Below are 15,012 nucleotides of genomic sequence, written 5' to 3' on the forward strand. Positions count from 1 at the left end.
GGTGCTGGACTGGCCAGGGGCACCCTGCAGATGGGGCCTGAGCAACCCCACATAGGCTAGGCCAGGGGTTGCCATACCAATTCATCGTTTATGTACATCCCTAGTTATAACAACCATCCCACTCATGTTATTAGCCGGGTTTTTGCCTTGGTTTCTCAATCTTTGGATACCGGCTGCAAAATAATAATAAGGATTAGCTTAATTTGAATGCGCTTTTACATAACTGTGGCTATTGAATAACTTGCAACAGACAGTGGATTTGATGGCTGCATAGAGAAAATTGTGCATTTCCCTAGAGAACAGGGAAATTGTGCCTTTGAAATGAATTAAATATAGCATATTTGTCTGAAGTTTTTCCTGTGAATGAAGAGTGCACTAAATTGAATTAAGACTGTGATTTAGAAGTTATTTTGACTGCAGTTCCTTCTGTACTGAGGTACTTTTTTAAAAGATCCTGGCATGATTTCACTTTACATGCCAAATGGTGAATTTTTACCAATTGAATTACTTTATTTCTTGTCATGTACTCAATTACACAAAGTGCTATAAGAGAGGATGCACCAAGTCCTCTCTAAAACATGAAGGCCTCTGGCAAAACTGGGGATGTATTTTGCCTAGGGGAGGGGAAAAAATACATCAAATTATAACAATGTAGCTACATGCCTGTAGTTATTAACAAGGTAAAAACAATCAGCAAATCCCTCATGAAGAAGCAGAGACCACGATTTATATTCATATAGGAAGCTGCACCAGGAGCCAACTGAAAACAGCATTTTACATATAGCTACATTTAACTAACCAGGTGTTGTGTGTAAACCATATACCACGTAACTTAGATCCAAGCAAACTGGATTCTTGTTCCCTAAAGGCAAAGAGTGCATTTTGAATCATCTCATCAAAATCCCAGATGCATGTGGCCAGGCCAACGTTGCCTTTCACTCGATAGGGATTACCTTCACCTTTTAAAGTCTAGCAGTCTTCCCAGGGGCTCTTTTCCCATTCCTAGACCTGTTCTTCCACTGCTGTTCAGCATTAGGCAATGTTTTATATTACAAAATGGACACAGCAACCAAAATGGTTGCATTAGGCGCACGGTTCAAACACCTCCTTCGAGTCTCTCTCTAAGAACACGTGAGGTAAAGGAAGGGGTCAGGCAAAGAGGGTGCTAGATGGCCTGCGGCTAGGGAGCTAAGGGAAGAGATTAAGCGATTTGCCAAAGGCCTCACGGGAAACCAGGGGCATGGGCGCAATAAAACCCAGCATGGATTTGAATGACAATGACTGCTGTAATGTGGGACCGGCCTATCCCTCTGACGGCTCAACGCCGCAAGCAACAGAATGAGCTTGTCCGAAAAGGAGGGCTGCGTACCCTGCTGGAGCAGTCCTGCCTCCTCCCTTCCTCTACCTGCCCTGTCCTGTGGGCCCCAAGAAAGCAGGAGCCTCCAGAGCAGCCCCAGTGCATCCCGAGCGCGGAGCCAGGCAGTGTCAGGAAGGCAGCTGTCCTCTTGTGGGAGGCGTCTGCAACTGTACAGCAGCAGCTCCAGGCTGGGAGGCAGTCGGGGGGAGGTGGGAGAAGCCGAGCCATGGATCTGGCTTCCTTGTGACCACACTGCCCCGGTGCACGAGCGGGACGGACGGCACGGCAGCAGGCAGGCCCCCGGCCCCCGCCGCCCCTCGCCTCCGCCCGGCGCCACTCGGGGTGTTCATGGAGCTGCGAGTCCTGCTGCTCCTCGGACTTACAGTCACATCCAGCGCAGGTAAAAAAACGGGGGTCGGCCCCGCGCCCCTTCTCCCCCCGCCGGCACCCAGGGGAGGGGAGCCAGCGGGCGCCGGGGACGGGGAGAGCCCGCTCAGCGCCTCTTTTGCCGCCCGCAGGCTTCTCGCTGCCCGTGTCCCGCCCGGGGCGCGGCGGCGGCGGCGGCGGCGGCGGCGGCAGCGCCGAGCCCCGGCCGCCCGCCCCGCCGCCCCGGCGCGGAGAGCGCGGCCAGGCCGGCCCCGCGGCGGGGCTGCCGGCGGCCGGGGGCGGGGAGGCGCCGCGCCGCAGAGCCCGGCGCTGCACGTGCTACACCTACAAGGACAAGGAGTGCGTGTACTACTGCCACCTGGACATCATCTGGATCAACACGCCCGAGTGAGTCCCGCGTGGGACGGGGGGCCGCCGGCCTGAGACGCGTGCTGGCAGGCGCGTGGGGGGCGGGCTGGTTTTGTTCCTAGCAAGTTCAGTTTCCAAATTTGAAGCCTAACAGTCACGTTTTACAACCTTGACCGAGCAAGCCTGGGTGGCTGGAGCCTGTCCTCCCCCGCGGACCCACCCGCCTGGGGCTTTGGAGCAGGCAGTGCAAACCCGGAGAAGAAAAACCCGGACTGCAAGCCGCGTGGGCTAGGTTTATGCTAGCCCTGGGGGGAGGAGGCGGTTAATAAAACATGCATTCACATCGGCGTGATGCAATGGGGAATGGTCCCAGGCAGGGCTCAGGGCGAGCCCCCTCTCATCTGATCTGAGCCAAAAGGCCGAGAAGCTTTCCCCCCCCCCCCGTGTCCTACCCCTCTCGCTTGCAGCCTAGGAAGTTCTCACTTCCACGTAAATAAGGGGACAGACTTGAAGGCCTTGCTTTCAAGAGCAAGCGGATTAGCCCAGTAAGAGGGTGCCGTTTTCCCAGCTCCCTTTCTGAGCAGCTGGCACTGCCCTCCCTGTCTGCTGGGACCTGTTTGTCAACACCTTGCCACACCTTGGAGAGTTGAGCAGGGAGCTTTTTAATCTACAACATGCCTCACCCCTTTGTGAGGGGCAAGAGAGCAACTATACACAAAGTATCAGGCCTTTTGCCCACTACCCGGGGTGCCTGTTTAGGTTGGTACCTGCTGCATGAGGAACGCTGGGAAGGTTTTGCTGAAGCAGTTTACCCCTAGAAAAATTCAGAAAGCATCCTTTTTTTGGTTCAAATCCTCATGAAAACATTTTGAAATGGTGCATTTCCGTTTCCCCCCCGCCAAAAAAAAAAAAATGGAAATTCAAACCGCTCCAAGTTAGGATATGCAGAGCCTGCCTGTAGAGAAGCAGGGTCAAGGGAATGATCTAGTCTTGGGAGCAGTGACAATTTGGCCAAAGCCTCACATCTGGAGCCCTCCTCTCCTGTACTCTGTGTGGTAGGATGCCTACAGAGACTCTTCTCTCTCTCAAAATCCAGTAAGTAAAAGGATCCAATACATTTAATAGGGAACTGTTTCATGGGCTATTTCTATATCTACTTGACATGAAATATAACTCAGTGGCAACCACAGCAATTATTTCATTAAAATATAATTAGGAAAAGCTTAGTATATTTTTAGCATAGCTGAAGAAGAGCACGTGATACGCAAAAGCATTTTCAACAGATTTCACAAATATACAGCTAGCCCAATAAAAGCTATCACAAAAAATCTTTGCCTCTGACATTTCTTGGGCCATCATGGCTACAACAGTACAACTTGCTATATTTTTAGCTTCATTTAATGAACTTGAGAAACAGAGGAACCATCGGTGGTGCACACAGACGTTCAGAGAGGTCGGATCACATTAAAAATGGCCACCCAATCTAACTGGGTCAATCGAAACGTGATCCGTACAGAAGTTTGCAACAGACAGGTCTAAAAATGGCCAGCCCAGTCTAAGTGAACCCTACCTCCAAGATACACATAACTTCGATTGGGTTGGCCATTTTTTAGACTAATCTGTCGCACATTTCTTTACAGTTCCCAGCACAGCCCTAGGGTTGGGAAAGCCCAGCCTCTGGCCTCTGCACTTTTCCTACCCCATCCCTGGCACTGGGGTATTTTTAGCCCCCCCAGCCTTCCTTCAGCCCCAGATGGACACCCCTCCCTGCTCCACAGACTAGCCAGCCACTGCCCTGAGCCAGCCAAACCCCTATCCCTCAAGCTGCTCCCGGTGCCAGTTTTACTGACATTCTCCAGTGTTGGGAGCCAAGTAAGTTAGTCAGGATGCAGGAGTGGGTGTTCACTGAGGGGTTGTTCATCTGGGGGTGGGGAGAAATTGGGGGGCTAAAAATAGCCCCTGGTTCCGGGGTGTGGGTGAGTCCTCTCATCCCCTGCAGCTTCTGGGAGCTTCCCAAGCCCTACCACCCTCCTGCAGACCCAACCTGCCATTCTGGTCCCCCAGTCCCCACTGCTGACCCTTCTTGTCTCCCTGATCCACCTGTGGACCCTACCTGCCCCCGAGTCATGATCCTCCCTCCACCTGCCCCCACTTCCCCTGCAGACCCCACCTGGCCCCTTATTGCCCTTATCAAGCCTGTTTGCCTCCTGATCCTCCATGCCCCGCAATAACCCCCTGATCGTGATTTACCTTAGATCGGGTGGCCTTAAATCGATCCAACCTCCCCCTAATTTCCAGAATATCTGTACACATCCCATGCATCCCACAAACCACCGGCAAGGACTTGGTAGATCACTGGTGGTTCACAGACCACAGTTCAGGGACCTTTGCACTGACCCAATTATACCTTTATAATTAATTACAAAAACCTTGTTTTTCTTGCTGATGCTATTTTGATACAAAGTAATAACAAAGTTAATCAAGCCGGTGGGTCTTGACTTAGAAGCCCATTCAGCACCACCTGGTTTGTGAACTAACTAATGAATTCTAGCTGCCTCTTGACAAGTCTTTTGAACTTTGCCACCCTGTAAACATGCTGTTAACACTCACTCCAGTTCAAGTTCTAGCATTGCCACCAGGCTTCCTTAGAATTAAATCCCAGCTACATGTCTGGCCTGAATGATGAAACTACCTTCCCGTTCCCCTATATTTTGAACAAAGAATTTAAAATATGTTTCTCTACTAGTCCCAAAACTAATCTGAACCTTTTGGGATCAGATTCTGTTCCCAGAATCTATTTCAAATGTCCCTTTTCAGTTCAAGGATAACAGGATTTTTTCACCTGACCAAGTTTTGCTGGGAGCAGCCAATAGAGAACAGAAAGTTTAGAATGCAAGTGTATGTATTCATTTTCAAAACTGAAGTTTTCAAGAAATTCAGGAATGTAAAAATTGCTATATAAGGGCCCAGATGGTGATCTGTTTCTGTTTCAGGTTATGTATTTCAGGACTGTTTTAGAACTATTTTGTATCTATTTCAGGGCTTGCAGGATATTTCATTTTCATAAAAAACACATTGTAAGTTTTAGTTGAGTGCTACACTATTTTTGACTTAAATTACAATAGCAAATAACATAATGCTCAGTTAGCACAAACTGAGTTCTTGGATAAATTTTAGCTTTATAGTGAGAAATACCTACATGAAGTATTCAATATTTGAGACTTTGCATTACTGGCTCTTTAAAACAGGCAGACAGATTTTTAGAAGGCTGAATTAAAAAATAAACCCCATCAAACATTATGCAGAATGTTTTAAAGCCTGTTACCACAAATCACTGGTCACGAAAGTAATCCTGCAGACCTCAGGAGTAGGTCCATTCCCGTTGTATTTCAAAGTCAAGTCCTTACTTTTGAAAGGCTGGATTTCTCCAGTAAATCAATCATATGGTTTTCATTTTTAAATAGCAAAGGACAACTTTAATAGTGAGACAGGGTTCAAACAGATAAATCCTTTGTTACTATGGCTTTTGCAGTGTCAATAAAATACACACAACTGTTGCATAAACACTCATGTATTAATCACTCAGGATACAATTTGCCACTTTGTTATGCTGATGTGAATGCATGTTTTATTAACCCCCTCCTCCCCCCGGACTAGTATAAATCTAGCCCATGAGGCTTTCAGCCTGGGTTTTACTTCTATCCCTTATTATAGTTACTAATTTTTATGCAGCTTGATGAGAATTTTTATGCAAGCTATGTAATAGATAATACACTAGGACCCACACAATGGCAAGGTCAGAGATCTGAACTGTTTGAGAGTATAGCTATGACTTGAGTGAGAACTAGGTCATCTGAGATGTTTTGTGGGTGGATTCTGGGTGGACTGTGGGTGTTTGCATGAATGTTTTGTGTGTGGATCCTGGGTGGACTAAACTGTGTTCCAGGGTTTCTGGAAGCAGCAAATGTCTGCAAGGTTAGGAGGTTAGAGGAGGTGGTGGTGCTAACTGGAAACTCTCAAGGGCTGGCGGGGTAGAGAGTGGGGCTTTGGGGAGTGAATAGGGAGGGAAATAGGTGGCCAGAAGCTGGTTGAGAGAACCCAGGACCGGTACTGAACCACCTAGGGTCAGCTAGTTGTCCTGTTTTATTGCTGCTTCCTAATTATCCCTGCCCTAATCCAGAAGAACAAGTCCAGCAAGAGGGGAGGCAAAGAAACTGTATAACTGCCTGGAAGGAAACCATTACTACAGGCCTTGTGTCAAGGAAGAATGTATCTTGAAGCAAGAGGCTCTCCCTGGGCTGTTGGTCTAAGGACATAGGCAGACAAGGTTCTTTGGGTAAACCCGCTACCTTTTTTTAGACCAACTGAAATAGCTGGAAAAATTCTTCTTTGCAAGCTTTCAGGTGTTTCTACCCAAAAGCTTGCAAAGTCTAATAAAAGATACCAGATTTACCCAAAGAACCACATCTGTCAGAGTAGGAGAGTATCATTGCAAATGCCTGGCACTTGGGAGAAGTAGCTTTAGATGCATTTACAGAGCTTCCACAAAGGGGTGTAATGCACTGCTGAACACAGATACAGTCCTGGAAAGGGTGGTATGGAGATATTTTGTCAACTGATACACACATGTCCACTGCAAGAAGAGCAAGGCTGGGTTTTAGTGTCAGACATCAAGATACATAGGGCCTAATTCTTTGCTGACTTTATACCTAAGCAATGCCACTTAAGTCAGTAGGGTAGATGAGAAAGTGTATATGTAGAATTTGGCTCACAGTGAGTACTTTTATATCATCTGGAAGTGAAGCAACTTTCTGAATAAGAAGTAGCCACAATGCCCGTAGCGACTGTATGGGGTGTTTCACAATGGCCTTGTTATGTGACTGTTGCTGTGTGGTTGCTGCTGAAATGGTATGTAGTAGTGGCATACTTGATTCTTAAAGAAAGCCTATCAGAAGTGTAGGTTGGGCACCCCTAGAGAGAGGATCCTTTCGCTTTTAAGCAAAAACAGTAGAAAACCAGAAAGATGGTTTCTGAAAACTAGATGTGTTCTGACATTTTCCTTTGATCCTACTCCTGTTAGACTTACTTTCCTTCTCTTATTTCCTCTCCAGTCTTTCCCATCCTTGCTTTTAAAATCAGCTTTCCCCATCTCCCAATTTTCTTCTCTTACCCCCCTCTGAATTGCATCCTTCCTACTGTATCATCTCTTATTCTCCTGTGACAGCCCTGAGTTCCTGTTTTACTGTTCCTTATGTACTTTGCTGCAAAACTTCTCTTCCCCTGCCTCTGTCTCTCTCTCAAGAGAAAATGCTTTTAACATTGTTTTAATATATTCAAAACAGACCCTGGTCTTGGCATCTCCTCCTTCTCCAGGGAGGTGGTTGAAGTTTCAATAAAAACAATGCTAGAGGCAAAGTACCAACCCAGAGCAGTTTTATCATGGCTGAGAAGCTGCTTAGATCAGCAGGGAGGAAGGTGTAGAAAAGCAGAAAATTGCACCACTTCTGGGCTCTGATCCTGCAGCCACCCAAACTTAAATGAATATTTGCATGTGCGTGTAGGTATGTCTCTCTGAAAATGCAAATGAACTACTGGGTTACTTTAGACCTCTGAGAAAGCTGGTGTTATTCTGTTGCCACTTTAGTTTTGCCTACTAGAAATGGTCAGAGCATTAAGCAGAAAGGAAGGAGTCCTAAGGTACAATCATAGCAGAGTGAAACAATTAATTAATATCTTTGTGGACATAGGTTCCAAAGCAAAGATTTATGAAAATGGGTATACTCAGAGGAGATGGATTTTTCAGGAATAATGACCAAACTGCTTTGTGACTGGTGTCCACTGTCCAATGGTTAATTGCCTGCCTTACATCTATAATTAAAGATACTGCAAATCTTTCAACATAAAGAATTAATTCTCATTTAAGCAGTATCCATAGCTTAGACATCACCATAACACAGATCGGTTCAGGTTAATTATGTCATTGAAATAAATTAGAAAAGAAAGCAAAATTTTGTCTAGGTTAGAATTTCAAATCTTTGAGGATCCCTGTATTTTGAGGGAAGCTAAGATTGTGCTTCCAAAGGCAACATGTCATCCACTTAGTAAACTTTGCAATTCTGCCTCAATAGTCTTTAGGGGGGACATGCAGAATGGGTTAAATTTGCCTGTGTAACTCCAGCAGTATCAGAAGTAGATCGGGCGGGGGACTTAATTACAGCATATGAGTATTTTAATGGGGAGAAAATACCAGGTATTGAAAGGCTATTACCTCTTCATTCTACCAAAGGAAGCCTAAACAAGAATTAATGCCTCCAGAAAAATCAAGTTAAAAATAAGCAGCAAATTTTAACAGTTAATACAATTAACCAATGTAATAAACAGCCAAATGACAGGGTAGATTTTCCACCTGCTGTAGTGTTCAGAGTGGATTCCTTTTTGGAAAATTGCTGTCTTTTGACTCAGTTTATTATGCTCAGAATAGGAAAAAATGAATGAAATTTGACAGTCTGTCTAGGTCTGTGAAATCAGACAGTTTCCTTCTGACCCTAACATTATGACTTTTCTACATTAGCAAATTTGCATGGGTTTGAAGGAAGAATTGTATCTGATATTTATATTTTTGCTGCTGGATTTTGAGCTGCTCTTGCTTATATACGTACAGCTCCTTCATTGCTGCAAGAATGCAAATGTTGATCAGACAGTGAATCAGATGTTCCAGAAGTTGGTGGCCATTTAAATGTGCTGGATTGACAGCTTTATACTGTTCACCTGTCAAATTATGTCCTCCTGATCTAGCAGGATGACAGTAAGAAGCAAGTTAGGCTCTTCATGAACGTTCAGTTTGTAGTCTCTTTGCTGAGCCTCTTGTTGACAAGTGGGCCTGTTTTGGAATGGACAGTTGTCATGAACCAGATGGATAACAATAACTGATTCAACATCTGTTAAGTCATCTACCAGATATTAGAGGCTAATCACTTCCATTCCATTTTAGACTGGCAGCCTAGGAGGCTAATGTCCTTACCCTATTAAGTAGCCTCTTGAGATACTGTCAAGACAGTTTGCTGCTCACTGCTGCTCTCACAGGATGTCACACTGAATAACCTGTTATTTCCTACATACCAGCCTTTTCTTACATTCCATCCTCGAAAAGGCTAGCTTTTGGTGATGGTTCAAACTGAGCCCCATATATAATGTAGTCAAAAGCACTTTTATCCTTCTGCATAAAAAGAAGTATTATAAATGTAACATGTTATTAGGATTATAGTATTTAAAGAGAAATATAATTAATTAAGAACAGACAATGAACTAGACACTGTAGGTAACAAAGAATGCAGCCAAGCACTCAGTATTTCCCCTAATCACATATGTACTTAACTAACTTTAAGCATAGTGAAACACAGTGTGGTTAGGCATATGCTATTTTGCTGAATATGGATTTACGTTACCAAGCCAAAAAACCTTACAATCTAAACATTCAGTTCATCTTGTAAGGTAGAACTTAGCACAGCAGATATTACATGTCCGCAAAAGAAAAGTACAAGCCTACCGATTCTTGTGGGACTGTGCATATAACTCAAATGACTCTAGCATAGCCTGATCCTAAGTCTTTATTTTCTGAGCCAGCTAGTGCGTTTGAATGATGTCTTTTTGATAAATATTACCAGATTATGAGTACTTATTTCAGCAGCTTTAGATATTTTCTAGACTCCTCAATCTCTTTGTAGAAAACCTGTCCTGAGATTGATATAACACAGTATTTATCACCCCATTAAGAAAACAACAGAGGGACATTACCAGCTACCTGTTGATTCTGCCTTTGTCTTGTCCCCTGCAGCACAGGCCGTAGCCAGCATGGGGTCTGCTAGCTAATGCTGAGAGGTGTCTGTGTAAGACAGAGGAGATGGGGGGAGGGGAACAGGGGGAAGCCAGGCAGATGTCTGCAGTCTCTGCCAAGCTCCAGCTAGGGAGCAGAGGGGAGGGGCCAGCCCTGCTGTGGAAAAAAGCATCCTGCCCAACCCAGAAAGCATGCTGGGATGCTGAGGGAGTCTGTAAGGGGTCTGGGACAGATATTGCATACACCAGTTTGACCCAAATCAGTTAAACCTGGTTGAATGTAGTATCAGACTTATCTCAAACCAGTTTCAGCCATTTTCAAACTGGTTTATGTGCAATGAACATCTGTTCTATTACAGGTTTAAACCAATTTTTGATCACTTAAACCGGTTTATGCGTAATGTCTGTCCCCAGCCTAAGAATTAGAATTCTGCACATAAATTGAATTACTGATCCTGAGTCTGAGTTGGAGTGTTTTGTAGCCATCTCCACTTGGCCTTTTCTTACTGACAAAACTTATCTACCTAATACAACTGTGGAAGGTAGTTCAGTATAATTCCCATTCTCATCAGTGTCAGGATATTGCTGAAGTTCAGTCTCCCATAGATATGTACAATTTACTCTTTTGCCATGACAGACCATGAAAATCAGTTCATGTAGGGACTGATACTATGCACCACTGTGAAAATTCACTACTGCATTAGCTCATTTAAAACAGTACATTGACACAGAAATTCTCAGCACTTCCATCCTCTCCTTAATTCACCATAACTAGCAGTTAAGCAAAGCCATCTGACCTTGCAATCCTTTTTGGATGCAAGACCCTCGAGCACTTAAAAGGAACTGTGCACATGAAACAATTTCAAAATTTTGCCTTGAAATTGAGGCTTAGTAAATATTTCTTACTTCTTGAGCAAACTTTTTATAAGAATTTCATGAGACTGTAGAAAATTTTTCCCCACACTTGCATTTCTTTCCTGGAGCCTTGTTCACCCTTGTCCCCACTGCTGTACAGCAGGAGTGCTCAACTCTGGCCTATGGAGCCATAGGTATCTGGTCCATGGGGCTGCCCACTGATCAGGACATTTTGTGGCAGGGAAGCAGTGGCATTAAGTATGGCCTGTCCCCCCTGCTGTCAACTTCCCAAACCCCAAGCTCCATGCTGCAGGTTGGGGCCAGATCACGGCCCCTCCCTCAACCCTTGTGGCTGAATGAGGCCAAGCCATGTCCCTTCCCTCCCACGGGGCAGAGGTGGGCCTGGGCCACATCCCTCTTCCCTCACAGGGCTGGGCCATGCCCCCTTTCCACGCCTGCTCCCCCCCATGGGGAAGTACTGCCCTGCTCTGACCACCCTATGCTGTATTGGGACCATCAGCCAGACCCGGCCTGTGGATGGCCTGGGTACTGCTCACCTGGCCCGCTAGCGAAAAAAGTTGAACACCACTGCTCTTCAGCAAGCTATAGCATACTGTCAGGCGAAGTTTTCAAAAGAGACTTAGGAGCCTGATTTCCTTTGAATTTTAATACACTTTGGATTCCGAATGGCCCAACCCCTTCTGAAAAAGGGTTTATGTTCTAAAGTAATTTAATTGCCTTGGAAAATTGGACCTGTCATCTGGTAATGTGCAGTGGAACAATCTGGTTTTAGAAACTACCATTTTTGAGAAAGGGTACTTAGAAGTTCAGTGTATCCTCCTCTCTGAAGGGTAGTGTGTGTTATGTCCTTTCTTATGATTTAGGTATCCAGGTTGTAGCCATATTGGTACAGAGGCAAAAGGAATCAAAACTTTTGGAAGAGATGATATAATTTATTAGACCAACTGTATAGATACATTAATTTGTTTGCAAATATCAAGTTAGTTTAATAAAAGATATCACCTCTTCTGTGAGTTTTGATTCCTATGATTTATGCACTGTTTTATTGTGAACAGAAAGAAGGAATACTGTCATGGGCTATATAAAATTAAGATATGTTTTATACAACACTGGTGTGTATAGCACTTGACAGCCAAGTAGGGCAGAGATTACAGTGTTAAGGAAATTAATGATGCCTTCATTTTTAAAAGAAAGCTATTGATAACAAAGCTAAAGTCCTGCTTTTTATATATGCTGCATCACTGTGTAGTTAGAGCAATGTAAAAGAGCCTTGCCATACACAGAAATTAGGCTTAAAACCTCTTTTTCTTCGTTATAGGGTTTTGCTTGTTGAATAAAGGCTGCTATTGTATGTGTAGTTTGTTACAGTATTGCATTTACCTGCATCAAGCTGGGGGTACTTCCTGCAGGTCATAGATTTCATAGATTTCATAGACATTAGGGCTGGAAGGGACCTCGGGAGATCATCGAGTCCAGCCCCCTGCCCAAAGGGCAGGAAGTCAGCTGGGGTCATAGGATCCCAGCAAGATAAGCATCCAATTTACTCTTGAAGGTGTTCAGTGTAGGCGCTTGAACCACCTCCGCTGGCAGACTGTTCCAGACCTTGGGGGCTCGGACAGTAAAGAAATTCTTCCTTATGTCCAGCCTGAAACGGTCTTGCAGGAGCTTGTGACCGTTCGACCTCGTCATCCCTTGGGGCGCTCTGGTGAACAGACGTTCCCCCAGATCCTGGTGGTCACCCCTGATAAACTTACAGGTGGCCATCAGATCACCCCTGAGCCTGCGCTTTTCCAGGCTAAAGAGTCCCATGGCTCTCAGCCTGTCATCGTAAGATCTGTTTTCCTGACCTCTGATCATGCGCGTGGCTCTCCTCTGGACTCTCTCAAGCTTCTCCACATCCTTTTTGAATTGTGGAGCCCAAAACTGGACGCAGTACTCCAGCTGCGGCCTCACCAAGGCCGAGTACAAGGGGAGAATGACGTCCCGGGATTTGCTCGAGAAGCATCTATGGATGCACGCCAGCATTTTGGTCGCTTTACTAGCCGCAGCATCGCATTAGAGGCTCATGTTCATCTTGTGGTCAATGATGACCCCCAAGTCTTTTTCTTCTGTAGTGCTAACCAACGTAGCACTGCCAAGCCTATAAGGGTGCTGCAGGTTTTTCCTCCCAAGGTGGAGAACCTTGCATTTTTCGGTGTTAAACACCATGAGGTTCTTGTCTGCCCATTTGCTGAGCTTGTCCAGGTCAGCCTGGATCACCCGCCTATCTTCTGGCGTGGATGCTTTGCCCCAAAGTTTGGTGTCATCGGCGAACTTGGTCAGTCCACTCCTAACTCCAATGTCCACATCATTAATGAAGATGTTGAACAGTATGGGTCCCAGGACAGAGCCTTGAGGGACCCCACTGGTTACAGGGCACCATGATGAGTGACTGCCATCAATCACAACCCTCTGGGTCCGACCACGAAGCCAATTTCCCAGCCAGCAGATCATAGTGGAGCCAAGGCCACAACTGGGCAGTTTGGCCAAGAGGTGATCATGGGATACCAGATCAAAAGCTTTTTTGAAGTCAAGATATATGACATCAATCTCTTCTCCCTTGTCCAGGTGATAGGTCACCTGGTCCTAGAAGGAAATGAGATTGGTCAAACAAGACCTACCCGCAACAAACCCGTGCTGGCTGTCCTTTAGGATGTTAGCCTGGGCCAGTCCCTCAAGGATGGCCTCTTTAATAAACTTTTCTAAGATCTTCCCCAGGATAGAAGTCAGGCTAATGGGCCTGTAGTTAGCCGGATCCACTCTCCTCCCTTTCTTGAAGATCGGCACCACATTGGCCTTCTTCCAGTCTTCGGGCACTACACCAGAGCGTAGTGGTCTTTCTCATTGGGATCATGACAGTTTTGCATGAGTACTTTCCTCAAGGATGAACCTGTCCATCTTTAGCTGTCCATCTGGCACAGCTTTACGAGCACTTGTGGTGCTTTGGCGAGGTGCCAGGGGACTGGGAAAGGGCCATTGTGGTTCCCATTTTCAAAAAAGGTAGGAAGGAGGACCCAGGAAATTATAGGCCTGTTAGTCTTACCTCGGTCCTGGGGAAGCTCTTTGAGAAAATTATCCAGGTGCACATCTGCGAGGGGCAAGCAGGGGAGTATATGCTTAGGGGCAACCAACATGGGTTCATTAGAGGCAGGTCCTGTCAGACCAACTTGGTGGCCTTCTATGACCAGGTCACAAAATCCTTGGATGCAGGTGTAGCAGTGCACGTAGTCCTTCCGGACTTTAGGAAGGCCTTTGACACTTTCTCACCCCATTCTCGTTAAAAAATTAGGAGGTTGTGGTGTCGATGCCTACACAGTCAGATGGGTTGCTAGTTGGCTGGAGGGTCACACCCAGAGAGTGGTGGTAGATGGGTCATTTTCACCCTGGAGGGATGTGGGCAGTAGGGTCCCCTAGGGCTCAGTCCTCGGGCCCACACTATTCAACATCTTCATCAGTGACTTGGACAAGGGGGTAAAAAGCACCTTGTTCAAATTCACAGATGACACTAAGATGTGGGGGGATGTAGGCACGCTAGAAGGAAGGAATAGGCTACAATTGGACCTAGACAGGTTATAGGGGTGGGCAGATGAGAATAGGATCGGATTCAACACTGACAAGTGCAAGGTGCTGCACCCGGGGAGGAAGAACCAGCAGCATATCTACAGGCTGGGGAACTCCCTTCTCGTCAGCACAGAGGCAGAAAAGGATCTTGGAGTCATTATAGCCTCCAAGAAGAACATGGGCCGGCAGTGTGGGGACGCAGTCAGGAAGGCCAACCACACCTTGCCATGCATCCACAGATGCATCACGAGCAAGTCCAAGGCGGTGATACTCCCCCTCTATACGACACTGCTCAGGCTGCAGCTGGAGTACTGCGTCCAGTTCTTGGATCCGCACTTCAGGAGGGATGCAGACAACATGGAGAGGGTCCAGAGGAGGGCCATTCACATGATCAGGGGTCAGCAGGGCAGGCCCTATGAGGAGAGGCTACGAGACTGAACCTGTTCAGCCTCCACAAGAGAAGGCTGAGAAGGGATCTGGTGGCCATCTATAAACTGGCCAAGGGAGACCAGCAGGCAATGGGAGACTCCCTGTTCCCTCCAGCACTACTGGAGTAACAAGGAATAACGGCCGTAAGTTGACTGAGAGAAGGTTCAGGCTAGACATCAGGA

General features: G+C 46.2%; 2 protein-coding genes across 4 annotated transcripts in view; one reads left to right on the plus strand and one right to left on the minus strand.

Annotated features, from left to right (window-relative positions):
* LOC149856752 (androgen-induced gene 1 protein-like) overlaps positions 1–15,012 on the minus strand; it is a 191,584-nt gene that overhangs the window by 124,189 nt on the left and 52,383 nt on the right. The gene's annotated exons all lie outside the window — the stretch shown is intronic.
* Positions 1,324–15,012, plus strand: part of EDN3 (endothelin 3) — a 54,772-nt gene continuing 41,083 nt past the window's right edge. Inside the window, exons 1-2 of the mRNA XM_090020758.1 lie at positions 1,324–1,757; positions 1,876–2,131. Coding sequence (XP_089876884.1) covers positions 1,706–1,757; positions 1,876–2,131 — 308 coding nt within the window. The 5' untranslated portion in view covers positions 1,324–1,705. The remainder of the gene's footprint in view (positions 1,758–1,875; positions 2,132–15,012) is intronic.

This window comes from Crocodylus siamensis, chromosome 10, assembly GCF_052110815.1.
Source record: "Crocodylus siamensis isolate JL-2025a chromosome 10, ASM5211081v1, whole genome shotgun sequence".
In the NCBI taxonomy this organism is placed as follows: Eukaryota; Metazoa; Chordata; order Crocodylia; family Crocodylidae; genus Crocodylus; species Crocodylus siamensis.